This window comes from Lactuca serriola, chromosome 4 (assembly GCF_051521515.1).
Source record: "Lactuca serriola cultivar US96UC23 chromosome 4, Lser_US96UC23_V15, whole genome shotgun sequence".
Lineage (NCBI taxonomy): Eukaryota > Viridiplantae > Streptophyta > Magnoliopsida > Asterales > Asteraceae > Lactuca > Lactuca serriola.
In genome coordinates this window covers 298005407-298025503 of record NC_136411.1, presented here as the reverse complement: position 1 = coordinate 298025503, position 20097 = coordinate 298005407, and the positions used below count along the sequence as shown (strand labels likewise).

General features: G+C 38.0%; 2 protein-coding genes across 4 annotated transcripts; one reads left to right on the top strand and one right to left on the bottom strand.

Annotated features, from left to right (window-relative positions):
• Positions 1-7329: 7329 nt before the first annotated feature.
• LOC145099439 (uncharacterized) lies at positions 7330-7728 on the bottom strand. Its single transcript, XM_079037015.1, has one exon. The coding sequence runs from the start codon at positions 7726-7728 to the stop codon at positions 7330-7332; it is 399 nt and encodes a 132-aa protein (XP_078893141.1).
• Positions 7729-8601: 873 nt separating this feature from the next.
• On the top strand, positions 8602-11331 carry LOC145097183 (serine/threonine-protein kinase SAPK1-like). Of its 3 annotated transcripts, XM_079034707.1 has the most exons (10): positions 8602-8745; positions 8863-8974; positions 9052-9126; positions 9219-9320; positions 9420-9473; positions 9894-9986; positions 10100-10192; positions 10285-10389; positions 10510-10608; positions 10764-11331. In XM_079034707.1, the coding sequence occupies exons 4-10, from the start codon at positions 9252-9254 to the stop codon at positions 11037-11039; spliced, it is 789 nt and encodes a 262-aa protein (XP_078890833.1). In that variant the 5' UTR covers positions 8602-8745; positions 8863-8974; positions 9052-9126; positions 9219-9251; the 3' UTR covers positions 11040-11331. The 3 variants fall into 3 exon arrangements, with proteins under 3 accessions (XP_078890833.1, XP_078890831.1, XP_078890832.1); XM_079034705.1 differs by lacking the exon at positions 8602-8745 and having other exon boundaries at positions 8752-8974; XM_079034706.1 differs by lacking the exons at positions 8602-8745; positions 9420-9473 and having other exon boundaries at positions 8752-8974.
• The last annotated feature ends 8766 nt before the right edge of the window (positions 11332-20097 follow it).

Genomic DNA, 20097 nt, shown 5'->3' with positions numbered 1-20097 from the left:
ACCCTAATTTTCAAGGGTTTGCACCCTATTTAAACCCTCTTATCCACCCCCCAAGCTCGCCCCCTTCACCCTCAGAGCTTTATACTTAGTTCAAGCCTTGTTCCTTGTGAGTTTGAAGCATTTTGGTGTGTTTTCTTGAAGATTTGGAGAGGGAAGGAGAGTAGATCAAGAAGAAGAGGAGGAGGCCAGGCATATTTGGGTTATCTCAGTGATTTCCTTGAGGTATATCTCAGTTTCCCTCTATTTTCATGCTTAATGTCCCTTGTAGCTCCATGAAAGACCTTCTTGAACCTTTCCCTAAGCTTGTTTGTGTTTTAGGGTTCATAATAAGTTGTTTAGCCTCTAGATCCAGGCATGATTGAGCTCCAGGAGCTTGGATCTACTGCCTTTATGGAGCCATATTGCATGAAAGCCCTAGATCTACTCTTTTGGTGCATTTTGAGCCCTAAAACCTTCATTGGTGAATATTTACATGTAAAGTTGGAAACTTTACGTGTTATTCATGCCCTAGAAACCCAGATCTATGAATAGCATGAGCTGGATTCAAGAAAAATCACGTGTATAGTATTTGCATGAGTCCGACTCGGCGAGTCGAGTCGCGAGTCCCCGAGTTTTCCCCTGTTTCGTTCTTGCAGAGTGGAGTGGTGAGTCGTGGGATAGGACTCAGCGAGTCGGAAGCTAGACTCACTCGTGAAGTAACTCGGTGAATCAGTGCCATGACTCGGCGAGTTCAATGCAATCTTCTTGCCTCAAGAACAACTCGGCGAATTATTCATACAACTCGACGAGTCACAGCTTAGAGTGTTCTTCGGGTGAAGATGAACTCGGCGAGTTATTCATACAACTCGGCAAGTAGGATGAAGGACTATTGGCCTTTAGTTTAGAAGGAGAACTCGTCAAGTCAATGCTTAACTCGGCGAGTGTAGACGGGTTTATGGTCGGACAAAAGGATAGGGACTCGTCGAGTTGACAAGTCAACTCGGCGAGTCGGGCCAACTAACAGTTGACTTTGACTTAACTCTTTATTGTTAAAGGGTAAATGGTCATTTTACCCTGAAGTCGGTTAGCAGTATTTGACTAGGGTTTTGTGGGAATTATAGCCGGAGGATTTCCGGAGCGGCAGCAGCTGCAGACAGTCAGTTCCCACACAGATCAGCAGCTACTTTGAGGTGAGTTTCCTCCAATAGTAACGGGTCTAAGGTACCAAGGGCGGCCCGTATAGATGAGATGTTAGTGTTAGAGTGTGGGCCGAGCCCGTATCTCCTGGTTGAGCTGATTATGATATATGCCAGTATGATAGAATTGTCTATACTTGTTGTCTGTGTGATACTTGTATACTATGGGTTAGCAGTTGAGTATGGGCGAGGACCGTGTCTCCCAGATAGAGGAGTGTGGGCGAGGCCCGTATCTCCTAGCTGTTCATTGTATGTTTGTATGGTATGAGGTATTATGGGGGAACTCACTAAGCTTCGTGCTTACAGTTTTCAGTTTTGGTTTCAGGTACTTCTTCTTCGAAAGGGAAGGAACTGGCGCGGTAGCGGTACATCACACACATGCTTTATATTCTGCATTATGATATCACCTGGGGATTTGTACTCTGACACTTTTATGTTTTATAAAAATGTTTTCCAGACATGCAATATCTTTTGTGAAATGATATGATCGTTGAACGTTTTATTCCTAATGTTTTGCTAAGCACACGTTTTAAAAATGAAATTTTTGGCTCGTATTTTTTGGGATGTTACACATAGACTTTGGATAAATTCCTTAGGTCAATCCTTAGGAATAAATGAATGAAAGATAGTTGATTCTTAGGGTAAAACCTTAAGGAATAAAGAAGATAATGGGTATGGGTAATTGGGTTGATTGTTTGATTATTAAATATAATAATTATATTATTGTGGGTTGAAAACCCTATATGCTCACCAGGCTCCCAAGCCTGACCCACTTAGTTTTCTTTGTATCACAGGTATCAATACGAAGACATATTTCACTGAGAGATTAAAGGAAATGTAAATCATTAGTGTAGATGAATGTAAGTTCGGTTTATGCTTATGTGTCTGTTTCGGAACATGACAACCCGAGATTTTGTTACTTAATGAAAATACATTTCTTCAAGAAAAGTTTTGATAGATTCTTATCATATTTTGTTTTGGGAACAAATTCCGCAACACTTCTAATTAAAGAAGTACTCTGATTTAAAAAAAAAAGCATAAACAAAATCGGTCTTTTCTGACCGTGAAATTGGGGATGTCACAGTATTACTAGAGAACACACTTACTAGGAAGCTATATGACCAATTTTCAACAACCAGGTGTTTTGACTTCTTTTAGCAAATATAAATGTGGATTAATGACTTCTTTTTTTCAACTATGAATTTGTTAATCAACACACTAGAAGGAAGCTGAAGCACAAATAGAGCCAATAAACCCCACCAACAAGCACCATACCAAAAAATGCCAAGCAGGGGCAAAATGGTCAAGAAACCAATAAACCCCACCAACATTTAGAAAGCAATCAGCAACCAGGAGCACAAATAGAACCAAGGAAGATCAAGAAAGTATGCCAACAGCTCCAAAGAACCTGGGAGAAACAGATCAAGAAACCACCACACAAATGCAAGACAAAAGCAGAGGCAAATTTTTCAAAGGGATGAACTCATCTCAGCATTACACAACATTCTCATCCAGAATCCAAAAAAAGAAAGCAACCTATCTAAATCACGACAACACCCTAAACAACCGGTCTAATCAAAATTTCATCAAAGGTCTCAATGTATAAACAGACACACATGAATACCAGAAATGAAGATCCAATTAAGAAACAACCAAAAACTGAATTCACATATAATTGGAAAAAACTATCAAATCAAAAAAACCAAACACGAAGAAAGAAAAACATACACTAGCAAGACTAGTCTAAATTTTTTATTTTCAATCTATGAATATATAGATAGCACTCCATACAGTAGCCAAACGACAAATGAATTTTAAAACGTGTCAAAATGAATTTTAAAATCTGTGCCAAACCACAAATGAATTTTAAAATCTTCGCCAAAATCTACGCCAGGCACTAAAGAAAAAATTAGGTCTGAAGATCAATATACTGACACAACCATTGTAGCTAATCTTGCCTCATGTATGGTACAATAAGACGATGGGAACAAAAAAATAATACTTGTAGTAATTAATGTAAATTATAGACTCAAAAACACTTTGACACTTAGATGCATCTCGGACTGTACTGCATCTTCGGAATGATCATGACTTCGGAAATCATCACCTATGAAATGCTTCACTTCGGATTGCTTAAGGATCACTTTTCGTGTTCTAACAATCCCTTGACTAGGCATTTTCTGCCTTTCATCATCATGAATTTAATTAACTAAGAATGTACCTGAAGTAACATCAGTGTCTTCATTTGTTTCATTGAGGGTCATCTGGTAGCTTCGACCCTTAGGCATTGGTGGCAATATTCTCGGAGTTTTATTGTTAGCTTTTGGCTAATCCACCTTCATGTGCCCCTCCTCTCCATAATTGAAAAAAACTTTTCCTTTCACTAGGAAATTTGTAGAAATATACCCTGGCTTCTTACACTTGAAGCAGAAGACAAAGTTATCGAATTGCTTTTTCTTTCATTGATCGCACCGCTTCCTTTCTTGGATTCTTCCAGGCATACTGACTGACTTCAAAAACTTCTTGTTGTTGTTTTTGTTGTTGTTGTTGTTGTTGTTGTTGTTTCTTTAGGACCCATCAACTTTCCTCTTCTCACCAACTTCAGCTATTTCGATGGTCCTTTTCTAAATCATATACTCCACAAACTTTGCAACCCAGATAGTTGCCTCAAAAGTTGGTGCCTGCATTACCAGTACAAAATACTCCCATGGTAGTCCCTTGGAGTACCTATCAATCTTGGCCAGTTCATCAGGGACCACTCATAGTGCAAACTCCATTTTGTCAATGAGAGCATCGGTATACTGATAAACTGTCATGCTTCCCCTTTTCAATGTTAGGAGCTTATTCGCCAACTCCAACATGTCCTCAGGTGATTAAAACTTCCTCTTAAAGTGGCTCAAAAACTCTTCCCACATTAGTTGATATGGCTTGTTAGGGCTTAATGTTTTCCCCAATGTGTTCCACAACCTGATTGATGCACCCTTAAATTGCCTCACAACATAGGTGGTTTGAATCTTGCCAGTACAACCACATGTAACGAAAGCCATTTCCATTTCCAAGATCTAGTCCATTACTCCCACTTAGATCCTCCTTGCCTTTGAATGATGACGACTTGCAAATCGTGAAGTCCTTATACTTGCAATAGCCCTTAGGTTCATTATTCCTTAGGACCTCTGGTTGCTCTAATACTTGATAGCTTTCCAAGTCATCATTGGTTCCTTCGTGAACTGTTTCTAGACGAGAAGGAATCGGTCGATTGTTAACTTGTTCAACAACCACCGACTCTTTCATCACAAGCGCTCCTCCTCTAGCGTTAGCTAGTTCCTGAAGTAAGAGCTCCCTAAACTCACATTGTTGATCGAGCATTTCTTGCGTCATTACCCTAGCTTCATTCATTATGAACTAAGCAGCTCCTGCTCCGAAATTTTGAGGTGCTTGACCTCCTTCGTTTTTTACTACTCTGCCACTCCTCGTGATTTTCATGACATACTATAGTCGTAGAGGTGAGTTGTTTTAGTAAGGTGATATATTACTTACTATACACATACATATCTAGCATGAAATTAGATTTTAAGGCATCTTCCTATAATCTGCTAGCACTAATGTCTAAAGCAATTAAGGTATGTACCATAAAGCATTCTATTTCACAACTAACCATTCACACTTACCTTCTATTTTTATGTCTAGAATTTACCTAAATTCCTAGTTCACTTAATGTAATTCTCTAAGACCAACTGTGACATCCCTAATTTTCAGAACCAGTTAAAACTTTTTATTTATGCTTTGTTTAATTGAGATGCGGAAATTCCCAGTTAATTAAAACATATTGAGATAACTAAAGTTATTTCGTTATATTAAATTTCGAGGAAGTCATCGTTCATATCGAAACATACATTACATCATAAATATATAAAAGGTCCTAAAATACTATAACATGTACATTTGTTATTTCACTCAATAACCTAACTAAGCTTCAGTAGCCTTACGACCACTACATGTGATGCACATAAAATTAGTGGGTCGGGTTGGAGAAACCTGGTGATATGCATAGGGTTTTCAAGCTCATAATAGTTAATGATAATAAATCGTAGTGTTTTTCCTGTAAAAAACTCATTCACAAATTATAAAGGTATATAAAATTTGACATAAATGTCCTTAATTAATACATTCTACCCAGCCCAACTGATTCCTCACGAATCCTAAGTCAACAATTATCTGGAGGAATCACCCTACCTGATAAACCGTTTGAGTATCTGGTTGACTACACAGCTAGGGAAGTCCATGGACAATGTAAGTCATATAAATTCAACCAATGTTTAAAGTTATTGATAAATATTTTATTTACGCTTATGGGTTATAGGTCCACACTAGAAACGTAATTCGCTAGATCGCCTAAAATAGTCAAGTGTTGTCATCTACTATGGTCAATGACCCAAAGATTCTTGCTAGTTGTCTGATTCAGACCCAGTCTAGCCTAGAATTAGACCTAGACAATATCTAGCTTATTAGGAACTAAACACCTTACAAAAGTCCTATTATAACTAATCCAGACTTATACTAAAGGCAGTTATGTCCAATGCAGTCCCTATTAGGCAATACTATCATAGTTATATAAATAACATAGAATACATATAACTTAGGTAAGTAATAATTTTCCTAGGTATAAATACTTTTATTAATATTATGTACTTGATATTAACTACAAATTCACCTACAAAAGTAGGTGACTGGAGGTTAGGGCAATGCTTCGCCTTAGCACTTCCCAATGACCTAGACGTATAAGGTACTAAGTCCTAGTCTAGTTTCATTATCTTAGAAGCTATTTAATGGTAGTCTACATTCCTCAATAAACCTAATGTCTACATCAAGATCTTTAAAGTAAGGAATAACCAGATAGGATCATATGGGAGGTAGGGTTTGTTTGGTATATATATTATACTGTTTGGAAATCTCACTTTAAACACCTCACTAAATCCATCCTAGACATCACTCTCGTAAGTAGATCAATTAGAATAAAGACTTTGAATCACTCATAAATCTTAATTACAGGTTCATAATACCCACTATGACTATAATTAAAAGTTACACTTCAAATAAATAAGCATAGTTTGACTTATAGAATAATCTAACGAAAACCGAGAATTATACGGGCAGAAATCTAACCTGAGAGATTCTATTCTCGAAAAATCTGGCACCGTAGGGGTTCGCTAAAGTAGTTTGGAACTAGAGAGTAAAAGGGCTGAAAAGCTCGAAGAGATTCAGAGAGAATTTTAATTGAGGAGGTGAGGATGAAGATGAAAATCATGTCATTTTATAGGTAGAAAACGAGTCTGCACCGCTCACTGTGTTCCCTACGCGCCACGCATATGGTCGGAAGTGGTGCGTGTCACTTTCCTATGGTGCGACGTGTCGCGATTTGGGTGGTGTGTCGATGCGCGTTGCGCATCTGTCCGGTGCACGCGGTTTCACGATTTTTTTTGGATTTCTTATAAAATTCATATATTATTTCTAATTTAGATTGTTTTTCCTAACAATACTTATAAATTTTTTCTAATTTATATTGTTTTTCCTAACAATACTTATAAATATTCTTTCTAATTTAAGAATTCATATATTCTTTCTAATTTAGATTGTTTTTCCTAACAATCAACCGTTCCAAATTTTGGTATCAGTGTTGCACATTGTTGCGCCGGTCTAATAAAAAACAAATAACGGAAAAACTAAATTAAATTAGGATCCATTTTGAAATTTTGTCTAAAAGGATATATTAGACCAAATGGTGTTGGAGGGAAGCTTCTCTGACTTCTTGTGGGTCATACCCTATTTTCTCTCGCTTCTCTTTCCATTCGCCTAAAACCTAAGGAATGAGTGGAATGCTCTTCCCTCACTTTTTTTATTAAATAAAATTAAATTTTTTTTATGATTTATAATTTTTAAATTAATACTAAGCATAAAATTTAATTAAAAATAAAAAGCATTTCATTAATTAAAATAAAAATTACATTAAACCTAATATTTAAATAAGTAGAAAAAAAAAACGCAAAAAAAAAAAAAACAACTCGCAACATAGAAAACATAATTAATATCCTAATTTTATTTAAACCAAATTACGTCACTCTCGCACGGTACGCTCTGACATTCTAAAATATTCGTCTCATTTGTCTGCGCCCATACCATATGCTAGCTGACGAATTGCAGCCGTGCATTTTTGAATGAGAGAGAAACCTTTTTTCCGCCTACCATCCATTTTCCATTGGAAATATGGAAAATGGCATTCCAAATCGCCAATAATACGTAAGAATAGTTCCTTCCTCATCCGGAACCGACGTCGAAACTTTACAGCGTAGATGGCGTCATCTGCAAAATAATCTTCTATAAGGTGATCGTGCCCGGCTTCGTGATTTCTACGCAACATCGACTTTCTTAGCTTAGGTCGTGCACGTGATGTTTCGCCTAGTCGGTTTTGATAGTATGCAACTGTTTTCGCCATGACGGAACCGATAAATTTAGTATCCTCTACAGCCGTCGAATCGGATGATGAAGATGATGACATTTTGAATAATATTTTTTAAAGAGAAATATAGGTTATTGGTTAAAAATAAAATAGAATGTTATAGTATTTATAGGTTAAGAAAAGGGAAAGAAAAAGAATATATATATATATATATATATATATATATATATATATATATATATATAGAGAGAGAGAGAGAGAGAGAGAGAGAGGGAGAGAGAGAGAGAGAGGCTATATAGCCGTTTGGAATAAAAAAAAAGAAAAAAAAAATAGCCAATCGTTTCAAGACAGAGAGAACAGGACTCTCTCCCCTCACCCTCTTTCCGCGTTCCCTTTCCTACACCCACAGTGTGGTGTTTCTTCATGAGGGAAACGATCCTGCGGTTTTTCCGCTCTCCACTTCGTCTGACCTTAATAATATGCCTTTTATTGTAGTTTTTTTAATATCCTTTGATGGAAGGACTAACAATGTATGTTTTGGAAACCGCAAAGTTGTAAACTATTAACTTTTAAAATGTTGCATTAAATTTGTAGATCTAAATAAACGATAGGACCATTTTTGTAGTTTTATTTTTTTAAATAAGATACGAGTAATAAATAACAAATTAAGTATAACTTTAAAAAATAAATATGTTCATGTGAACGTAATGCAACAAATTTAACGAAATCTTTAAAAAATGGTAAGGTTCCAACCAAAGATGTTTTTCTTAAGAAGTACCTCAACAATATGAATGAAGTGATTCCTAAGAATAATTTTTCCTTAACACAACAATTTATCTTTTATGAATTTATACAATTCAAAACTTTAATGCACAAATTGAAATTGTTATGTATAAATTTTTTTTTTCGGCTAAGATTGAGTTCCCAATATCTTGTCTTACTAGCAAACAAAAAGTAATTGTACACATCGGAATACTAAATAGCCCAACCACTATCATTTTGCCACGCGTAGATGATCTTCCCAAAATCCTCTTTGGCTGCCGACAAAGGAATTACGTAGCTAGCATACGTTCAATCACGCAAGCTTCACCGTGCACTCACCAATCCGAAAACTTGGTATTAAAGAGATTGCCTAACTCGGTTTTCCCTATCATACTTAAATAATGATCTTCGTATTGGTTATTATCAACTTTTACACAAGTGGTCGTATTGTTTGTTGAATGAAATGGAAAGGTATGAGGAATTAAAACACATAGGATCGGGGAACTTCGGTGTAGCAAAACTTGTAAAGCATAAACAATCTGGCGAGCTTTATGCTGTCAAGTATATTGAGAGAGGCCCTAAGGTTTCTTGTTTTCTGGAGTTTATCAAGATTCTTTTTATGAGTTAATTCATCACTTCAAGATTTTGAAACGATTGCAGATTGATGAACATGTCGAAAGGGAGATTTTGAACCACAGATCACTTACGCACCCACATATTATCAGATTCAAGGAGGTAATTGTATTAATATTTTTCTAAGCTTATTGATTCGAGACATGTTCGCTTTTGAGTTTGTATATGTGTATGCTGAATGTTTAGAAGTGCAGGTGTTGCTAACGGAAACTCATCTGGCCATAGTCATGGAGTATGCAGCTGGAGGAGAGTTGTTCGACAGAATTACTACTGCTGGTAGATTCAGTGAGGACGAGGTACAGTTTCTTTGATTTGTTTTTATCCTTTGATTTTTTTTTTTTTTTTTTTTTTTTTTGTGTTCTTTCACATAGGTATAAAATTAATGGAATCTTCAGGCAAGGTTTTTCTTCCAACAACTAATATCAGGCGTCAGTTACTGCCATTCAATGGTAATATACTTCGCATTCAAAGTTCTTACTAGAGCATCCACAATACAATAGGGTGGTTTTTAATAAGTTTTTTTTTATGAGAACTCATAGCCATATCATAAATGGAAATTTTTTAACAAACATCCAAAACAGATGAGCTTTTTTACAATGGTTATTTATGAATTTATGGAGCAAATGGTTAAAATAGTACTAGAAATTCAAGTAACAACATCCATTAAACTTCTAAATATAGTGAAAACATTATGAAGTGAAAAAATTCACAATAAATTTTTTTACCTTTATATGTATATAGTTTATTTGACCTAATAAACACTTACAAAAATTATTGTTTGCATCCTCTTATTATTACATGTTTAACAAAATCGTGTGAGCCCAATTTTCGGTGTTGAAATAATGAATATAAAAAAAAAACTTATGCAGCAAATTTGCCATAGAGATCTCAAACTAGAAAATGCACTTTTGGATGGGAGCTCAACACCACGTCTTAAAATTTGCGACTTCGGATACTCTAAGGCAATAATACATTATGAGTACTTCAAACTAATTCATTTTCCTTCCTTGAATTAATTATAATGCAAAATACGTATATTTGCTAACTCCATTTCACATAAATTTTGGCCTATTAGTCCTCAGTGTTTCACTCGCAGCCCAAATCTACGGTTGGGACACCTGCATATATTGCACCCGAAGTCTTGTCAAGAAAAGAATATGATGGCAAGGTAACTTCCAAAAACAATATATTTGTGGCCTTAGTTTGTTTAGGTACAATAAATGATAGATAGATAATTGTTGGTTGTGGAGGCCTATGTAGATGGCAGATGTTTGGTCTTGTGGGGTTACATTGTATGTGATGCTTGTTGGTGCTTATCCATTCGAAGATGAAGATGATCCCAAAAATTTCCGAAAAACACTCACCGTGAGTCTTTTATAAAGTTTTTTATTTTTATTTTTATTTCTAAAAGAAAAATTCAGTCTCTTCAACTTTGTTCTTGTTTATCTTATAAATTAAGAACATTGTATTAACATACTATGGCAGCGTATACTTAGTGTCCAATATTCAATCCCAGACTACGTTCGAGTTTCTGAGGACTGTAAGCATCTTCTATCTCGAATATTTGTAGGGAGCCCCGATAAGGTACATAATTACTTCAAAGGTTAATACAATATGATCCTTTTTTGTTTAATCTCTTTTATGGACAAAATATTTGGCTTTAAATAGATTGACATTAGCCTCATAACTAGAGCATATATGGATCAACTAATTATGGATGTAATTATATATTTAAATAGAGAATAACTATACCAGAGATTCAGAAGCATCCATGGTTCTTGAAGGAGCTGCCAGTTGAACTCATTTATGGAGATGAATCCATCTTGGATATGGACAAGGAAACCCATGTTTTGCAAAGTATCAAAGAAGTAAAAGAAATAGTACAAGAAGCTAGAAGATGTACATTGGGGACTAAGGATAAAGAGAGGAATATGGATCTTGAAGATGATATCGATACTGATGCTGAGATCGATGATGATATAGAGACAAGTGGGGATTTTGTCTGTGCATTATAAGAGTTGGGTTCTTCGCGTCACTACATGGAAGTAAATGATATGAGAAGGATAGTTATCATGATTAATTAGAAGCTTGTAGTGTTCATATAGCTTATGGAATTCAAGGACTTCTTTTCCTTGTGTCGTGCAAGAATAAAACCCTAGTACTTCACGAGGATATCAATAATGGAGATTGCGCCACATGATCTCGAACCTATCATGAAAAAAATCAGTCATGTGGTATAAGTTTGCTCCAAGTCATATGTTATGAAAAAGATAAAATAATACATAAATGAAGTGACACCTTAGTTTAGTGTGTTTGCGAGTTACTACTTGTTTATTCGACCCAACGGTATAGGAAGCATCTTTCACTTTTTAAGTGACACCATGACACCATAGTTTTTCCCTCACGTTTTTTTCCTTCACAAAAACTTAGGATGTCACACCCCCGAACCATCAGAAATAACAGCGGAAACGTCCGGGGGCGGGCGACGTCATGCGTAATATCACAACAATCGTATCATAGCAATCAAAGTAAACACAACCATTACATTACAATAAGAATATTTACATTTGTTTGAAAACATAGTTTGTGTACATCAAAAGTAACAAAAGATAAAGACGAGACTCCAAAATGATCCGTCTTCTCCAAAAGTAGTCTATCGTTGTCCTGAGAATATAAGCGGTTTTGAAAACATATGAGCATAAAGATGGTGGGTTCATAAGCATGTTTTTGTATGGAAAACTAGTCATTGAATTTGTACAAATGGTTTCTTTTCATTATAAGTAAAATGTCGTTTGTATCGAAAACCATTGTTATCAAGTTCTAAAATATGTATGCATGCTTTCCAAGAAAATCCAATATTTTCTAACATGTTTGTTGGTTACTATATGAAAAGTATATTCTTTTTGAAACCTTGACTACCACCGGTATATAGTGTATGTTCTGTTCAAAACCCTGGCTACCACCAGTATGTAGTGTATGATCTGTTTGAAAACCTTGGCTACTACCAGTATGTATAGTAGTTTTATTACTTAAAATAAAACCAAAGGTTGGATCCCTGGAATACCCTCCGGTAACTAGATAGGTAGCTTTATTAAGTAAAATAAAACTATGGAAGAAAGAAATTTTGTAAACAAATGTTTGTTTATACTTATTGTGAGTCGTATAACCATGTTAATATGACCGGTGAGCTCCTTGACGTTTCTTCAGGCGTCGTACGATTACAAAATTTGTCACCCCAGGCATGCCCGCCTATCTGTAGCTAACAGTTCAGGTGTGGGATTGTCGGTCCCGAATAGATCTATTCACAAATTTCACGCTCTCCCTCCAGGAGACTCTTGTTATACTAAAGGTGAGGATTTACTGGTACCCCGAGGGGCATAACGAAGATAGGTTTTCACAATCTTGTATTAACTAGTTTACGTGTTGTTCTGTTGTTCTCGAGTTCGAAATTGTTTGTATACGGCGTAGATTATAAATAATTATACACAAAATAATTATTTAGTAAGATACTCTCATTATCTGAATGTAGTAATGGATAAACTAAATATGTCATAGTTTATGGGTTGACTTCGTACATAGATTAAATTTTTAAATCCGATAATGAATTCCCCAAACTATACCTATTATAGTTTGACTTATAAGTTGTGTTCATATACTGTTTTGAAAACTATGCAATTATGATTAGAAAACGTCCCTTATGGTCCACATATTACAAAAGGGATAAGGTATCTAAATATTTGATGTAAAATCGTTGTAATTGCATCAGTTTTTAAAATGTGAAAACCTTTATGTGTGACTTGTATTCCCCCCCCCCCCCCTGAAAAACGTTATAAAAACTTATAAAAGCATAGGGGTATAAACTCACAGTTGGTTGGTCATAAAGGATTGAACCGGAAGATCCTTAAATCGATGCGTGTGTCACTTAACGGAATCCTAATATCAAATAAATAGATATATGTATCTAAATTAGCGATTTCGTTAGATAAAGTGTTAGATAAACACTTGGTTTTGATTAAGGAATTTTATCGGGACTTGGTTGAATTGAGAAAACAGGCTTTTCCCCACGAAAAAGTTGTTTATGGTCGAGAAGAGAATTTACGGTCGACAGGCAGTTTACGACCGTGAACTAGGGTTTACGGTCGTAAACTGAGTTTACGGTTCTTGAAGATTTAACCGTAAACGGGTTTACGGTCTATGAAGACTGACCGTAAACTCAAGAACAGTGATGTTGATTTCAATGAAAACGCGTTTTAGATGCTCCTACACAACCTCCAGAAGTGTTTCCTGATGGTTTTCCAAGAGAAATGAGGGTGTTTTCGGAGTTTACGGGCAGAGGTTCTAGAGAGAGAATGAGAGAGTTTTTGGTCCAAAGTGTTCAAATGAGGGTGGGGGTCTCATATTTATAGGAGATTTTGTGGTCGGTGAGTGGGGTCCACCCGACTCCAACCGTAAACAGGATTTACGGTCGTCAACTGAGTTTACGACCGTAAACTCGTCTTGGACCGTGAACTTGGTGTTTTTCGAGGAAATTCAAGTTTTTCGCATGATTTCCATTTTATTCCGACAAGTATAAATTACACATTATTTATTTAAAACGTAAAGTCTTTCCTAAACTAAGAAATTTGACGGAATTTAATAAAAACCCAAATTTTATTAACGGAAATTGGGTAAGGATAACAGAAAAAGTTTCGTGTTGTCACATCATCCCCCCGTTAGAGGGAATTGCATCCTAAAATTCTAACCTAGAATACAAATCATGGATTAGGAAAGAGGTGTGAATACTTCTATTTCATCTGAACTTCGAGCTCCCAAGTGAATTCAGGTCCCCGCATGGCGTTCCAGTGAACTTTCACTGTCGAGATGCGAGTTTGTTTCGTTCATTTGATCTCTCTATCCATGATTTCGAACGGTTCTTCCAAGAAGTTAAGGTTCTCGTTGATTTCAATCTCATCGAGGGGAATCACAAGGGTTATGTCGGACAAGCATTTCTTAAGATTTGAAATGTGGAAGACAGGATGAATGTTTCTAAGTTCGTGCGTTAAACGAAGTTTGTAGGCTACGGGACCGATCCTAGCAAGGATCTCGAATGGTCCTAAGTACCTCGGATTTAGCTTTCCATGCTTTCCAAAGCGTATCATGCCTTTCCAGGGGGAGACCTTCAGCAGCACATGGTCTCCGACCTGGAACTACAAGGGTTTTCATCGTTTTTCAGTGTAGCTCTTTTGTCGATCTCTCAAAGCTTTCAGTCGTTCCGGGATTTGTATGATCTTATATGTGGTTTTGCGGATGATTTATGGGCCTGTGAGAGTGTTATCACGGACTTGACCCCTTGTCTACCTGCGTGTCGCTCACCTCAACCCAGCACAGAGGGGATCTGCACTTGCGGCCATAGAGTGCTTCCAACGGTGCAACCTTGATGCTGGTATGATAACTGTTGTTGTAGGACAATTCAACCAAGGGCAAATGGGTGTCCCACGATTTACTGAAGTCGATGACACATGCTCGCAACATGTCTTTCAAGGTCTGGATGATCCTCTCACTCTGCCCATCTATCCGAGGATGGTAAGCTGTACTCATGTCCAGCTTAGTTCCAAGAGCTTTCTGTAGGGACTGCCAAAATCTCGAGGTGAACCTGCTATCTCGATCGGAGATAATGGACAGAGGTACCCTGTGCAGTCAAACTATCTCTTGAATGTAGATTCGTGTGAGCCTCTCTATTTTGAATGTTTCTTTTATTGGCAGTAAGCGAGTGGATTTTGTCAGTCGGTGGACTATTACCCAGATGGTGTCGTACCCACTCGGAGATCTGGGTAATTTGGTAATGAAATCCATGGTAATCCTCTCCACTTCCACTCAGGCATCTCTGGCTGCTGAAGCAAACCTGAGGGCTTCTGATATTCAACCTTCACCTTGGCGCAAGTAATACACTTGCCCACGAAGGTAGCAATTTCTGCTTTCATGTTTGGCCACCAATATAGTTTCTTGAGATCAAGGTACATCTTGTCCGAACCGAGATGAACACAGTATATAGTCTTGTGAGCTTCGTTCATGACAACCTCTCTGTAACCACCGAACTTTGGGGTCCAGATCCAGTTCATGAAACAATAAACTCCGTCTCCCTTGATCTCTAGTTTCTTCTCCATTCCTCTTAAGACTTTGCCCAACACGTTCTCTGGCTTTAAGGCCTCTAGATGAGCCTCTCTGATTTGTGCGGATAAGTGGGAGTGGATAGTCATTGTTAATACCTTCACTCTACTACCTGAACATTCCTTCCAGCTAAGGGCATCCGCCACCACATTGGCCTTGCTGGGATGGTAGCGTATTTCACACTCATAATCGTTGAGTAGCTCTACCCATTGTCGTTGTCTCACGTTCAACTCTTTCTGGTCGAAGATATGCTGCAGGCTTTTATGATCGGTGAAGATTGTGCACTTGGTTCCGTAAAGGTAATGTCTCCATATCTTCAATGCGAAGACCACTGCTCCCAACACCAGGTCGTGAGTTGTATAATTGACTTCGTGTGTTTTCAATTGTCTTAAGGCATAAGTCATAACTTTTCCACGCTGCATGAGCACACAGCCTAAGCGCTGATAAGATGCATCGCAGTAGACAACAAAGTCCTCCGTCCCTTCAGGCAAAGACAGGATAGATGCGCTCCATAGGGTCTGCTTCAACGTTTGCAACGCAGCGTCTTGTTTTTCACTCCAACAAAAGGGTACACTTTTTTGTGTCAGAGTGGTTAAGGGTTTGGCAATTCTGGAGAAATTTTGGATGAACCTGCAATAATAGCCAACGAGGCCCAAGAATTGACGAATCTTTGTGGGCGTCTTCGGTGCTGACCAGTTCTCTTTTGATTTGATTTTGGAGGGGTCCACGTGTATGCCTTCCTCGCTTACCACGTGACCCAAAAAAGTTACTTTTCGAATCCAGAATTCTCACTTGGAGAATTACGCATAAACCTTATCCGCTCTTAGAGTTTCCAGCACTAATCTCAAGTGTTGTTTGTGATCTTCCTCGTTTCTGGAGTAGACAGGTATATTGTCGATGAACACGATAACGAACTTGTCCAGGAAAGGAAGGCATACCCGATTCATCAGGTCCATGAATACTGTCGGTGCGTTGGTTAGACCGAAGGGCATTACTACGAACTCGTAGTGACCATACCGAGTCGGAAATGTTGTCTTAGAAATATCGCTCTTGTAGACTCGCAGCTGATGGTATCCTGATCTTAGGTCTATCTTCGAGAAGTAGCTGGCTCCTTGAAGTTGATCAAAGAGGTCTTCGATTCGAGGAAGAGGGTAACGGTTTTTGATACTGAGCTTGTTCAGTTCGTGGTAGTCGATGCACATCCGAAAAATCCATCCTTTTTTTTCACAAATAAAACCGGGGCTCCCCAGGGTGAGGAACTTGGTCTGATGAATCCTTTGCTGAGCAACTCATTGAGCTGGCTGGATAACTCCTGCATTTCTATTGGTGCTAGGCGGTATGGGGATTTAGCTACGAGGGTAGCTCCGGGGATTAAGTCCATGCGAAACTCGACTTGGCGTTCGGTAGGAATTCCCGGAAGCTCTTCAGTAAAGACATCAGGAAAGTTACAGACTTCGGGGATGCTCTCGAGGTCTTTAACTTCCTGTTTTTCCTTAATAACATGGGTTAGGAATGCAAGACACTCCTTTCGCAGAAGTTTTTGGGCTTTGATGCATGAGATGATACAGAGGTTTGAATTGAGTTTATCGCCATAGATCATGAGGGTTTCTCCAGAGGTAATATTGAGGTGGATAGCTTTTTCGTAACAAAGGATATCAGCACGATTGGGTCTCAACCAATCAATGTCAATGATGACATCAAATCTCTTTATGGACACCAATATAAGATCGATTGGAAAGGAATGATCGTCTAGGGTAAGGGTATAGCCTACGAATATGTCGTTAGTGCTCTATTTCTTACCGTTAGCCATCTCGACAGTAAATGTTTCGGTTAGGGGTTGAGGTTTAAGTTTGAGAAGATGTTTGAATGCATGGCTAATAAAACTTCTCTCCGCACCAGAATAAAAAAGAATGCATGCATAAGAGTTGTCGAGGAGGAACGCACCCGTAACAACGGTAGGGTCAGCAACTGCCTCCTCTTGCCCCATCGCTAGAACTCTCCCGGTGTTGCCATTTGTTGTTGCCTTGGGGCAATTTCTCTTGTAATGTTTGACCTCCCCACATCCATAACAGTCTTGACCAACACCTGCTCTAGATGCCTGATTAGTTGGTTGGACTGGTGTTTTGCAACTTCTAGCCATGTGACCCTTCTTGCCACAGATGTTGCAGAGCATTTCACGGCATAGGCCGGAAATGTGATGATGATAGTTGCATTTGCTGCACCAAGGGAGGGTACCAGTATATCTGCTGGTAGGTGTTTGAGTTGTAGAGGGAGCGGTCAGGAGTATTGGCAGCGTGAACTTCCACCATATGTTGTTTCTTGAAAGGCTCCTGTGAAGACTGGCCCTTTCTCAGCTTCCAGAAATTTCTTTTCTCACCACTCCCTTTTGCTAGTTCGGGAGTGGCTGTTACTTTATCCGGACCAACCCCGTGATCTATGAGAGTCTGTGCTAGGAACTTGGCACTGTCAAAAGTGATTGGCCTGGCAGCCAAGACATTATCTTGAGTTGGGGGTGTCAATCCCCATATGTATCTCTCTATCTTCTTGCTTTCCAGGGTGACCATTCTCGGGAAAAGAAGCGCTAGGTTTTCAAACCTAGAAGTGTAGGCAGCAATGTCAGAACCCTTCATCTTTAGGTTCCAGAGTTCATGCTCCATCTTCTGCATTTCACGCGTTGGGCAGTACTCGGCGAGCATGAGCTCCTTCAAGCTCTCCCAACCCATAGCATTTGCTACCGACAGGGTTAGGGATTTGACCCGACTATTCCACCAGGTCAACGTTCTGTTGGTGAAAGTGCAAGCGGCGAATTTCACCTTGCTGGCTTCCGAACAGGAACAAATTTTGAAGATAGACTCGATCTTCTCGAACCATCAAGTCAGGGCTATAACACCTCCGTTTCCATCGAAGGACGTGGGTTTTGCATTCATGAAGTCTTTATAGGAGCACTCCTTCTGATGCCCTTGATTACCTTCATGATTTTGGGAATGAATACCACTCTCGGAACCACCAGAACCACCAAAGTTTATTTGTGACAAAGCGGCAGTCACGACAACAGTAACAGCTGCCTGGAACATAGCGTGATCGAACTGAGGAGGTAGTGGTGGTGTTGGATCCGTCGAGGATTTGTTGTTCTTTTTGTTGGGTCTTTTCTTTGGAGCCATCTTGTTCAATATCAGGACGAAGAAGATGATAAGTCCCTCTGACTTTAGAAACAAGAGATATGAAACAAGGTATATCTCTATATGATAGATAAAGTGTTCTACTAAGCGATAAATAGAAGAGAGATACTAAAACAAGTAAACCATCGCTAAGAAAGAATGAGTAGCAACACTTGGAATGAATTTCTACAGTTTATTCGACTCTTACTAAAATACTCCCATAGTGTTTTAAGTTGTAGATTTTGTGATATTGAAATCTTGTTGTATGGATACTTGGTAAGCTTTAGGCCTGCTGCAACACCGCAGTCACTCCCAAGCATATGTTGGTCATGTCTCGAATAAATATAGTTGATCAGGCTATATTGACCCTATACATGATTACATAAGTACCCAGGTTTAACCGCAGTATCCAACATCCAAATTACTTTTGTTTGGTTCTTTTTACGATACGGTTTCTGGTAGGTAGGTATACTTGTATACTTTTTGTAAAAATACTTGTATTTTAAAAGTATACTTTTAGTTCAGAGCGTTACGGCCCCTTTGTGTTTATAGTTGTATACCATGTAAGGTTCGGTATACTTAGTTCACTATAAACAATAGCTCTGATACCAATCTGTCACACCCTCGAACCGTCAGAAATAACGGCGGAAACGTTTGGGGGCGGGCGACGTCATGCGTAGTATCACAACAATCATATCATAGCAATCAAAGTAAACACAACCATTACATTACAATAAGAATATTTACATTTGTTTGAAAACATAGTTTGTGTACATCAAAAGTAACAAAAGATAAAGACGAGACTCCAAAATGCTCCGTCTTCTCTAAAAGCTAGTGAAGGTACCTGTCTATCGTTGTCCTGAGAATACAAGTGGTTTTGAAAACGTATCAGCATAAAGCTGGTGAGTTCAAAAGCATGTTTTTGTATTGAAAACTAGTCACTGAATTTGTACAAATGGTTTCTTGCCATTATAAGTAAAATGTCGTTTGTATTGAAAACCATTGTCATCAAGTTCTGAAATATGTATGCATGCTTTCCAAGAAAATCCAATATTTTCTAACATGTTTGTTGGTTACTGTATGAAAAGTATATTTTGTTTGAAACCCGGACTACCACCAGTATGTAGTGTATGTTCTGTTCAAAACCCTGGCTACCACCAGTATGTAGTGTATGATCTGTTTGAAAACCCTGACTACCACCAGTATGTATAGTAGTTTTATTACTTAAAATAAAACTAAAGGTTGGATGTAACGCCCGTAGATCAGGGCTAGTCAATTTAGAGACGATAAGAGTCAAAAATGACTTTTTTGGGAAAGATTATTTAGAAGGAGGAATCTTAACTAAGATGTAGTTTATGTTACGAGGTTTCCAGATATATAAAGAACGTCGAAATCCGAGTTATAACGAAGAAGTTATGACCTGTCGAAGTTTTGCGATAGAACCGGGACGACACAGCGCGACGTAAATAGTGAATTTACATTAGAGCGATATTTATCCAAAACAAACTAAATGATAATCGAAGATCTCATTGATAGTAGTGCAACGACGGAAATACGGACGAAAACGGACGTCAAACGAAGGGGTTATGAGTTTATAACGGAGTTTTCCTATCCCGACCTACTAAAATAATATATAAGTAATATAATTATAATAGATTAAAAATAAATTCAAAATTATCCAATGGAATCTAAACGAGAGTTGTAGAGAATAATCTCACCTTCGCGTCGAAATAAAGAACGTCGAAAACGGAGTTCGTATGCGAAAGTT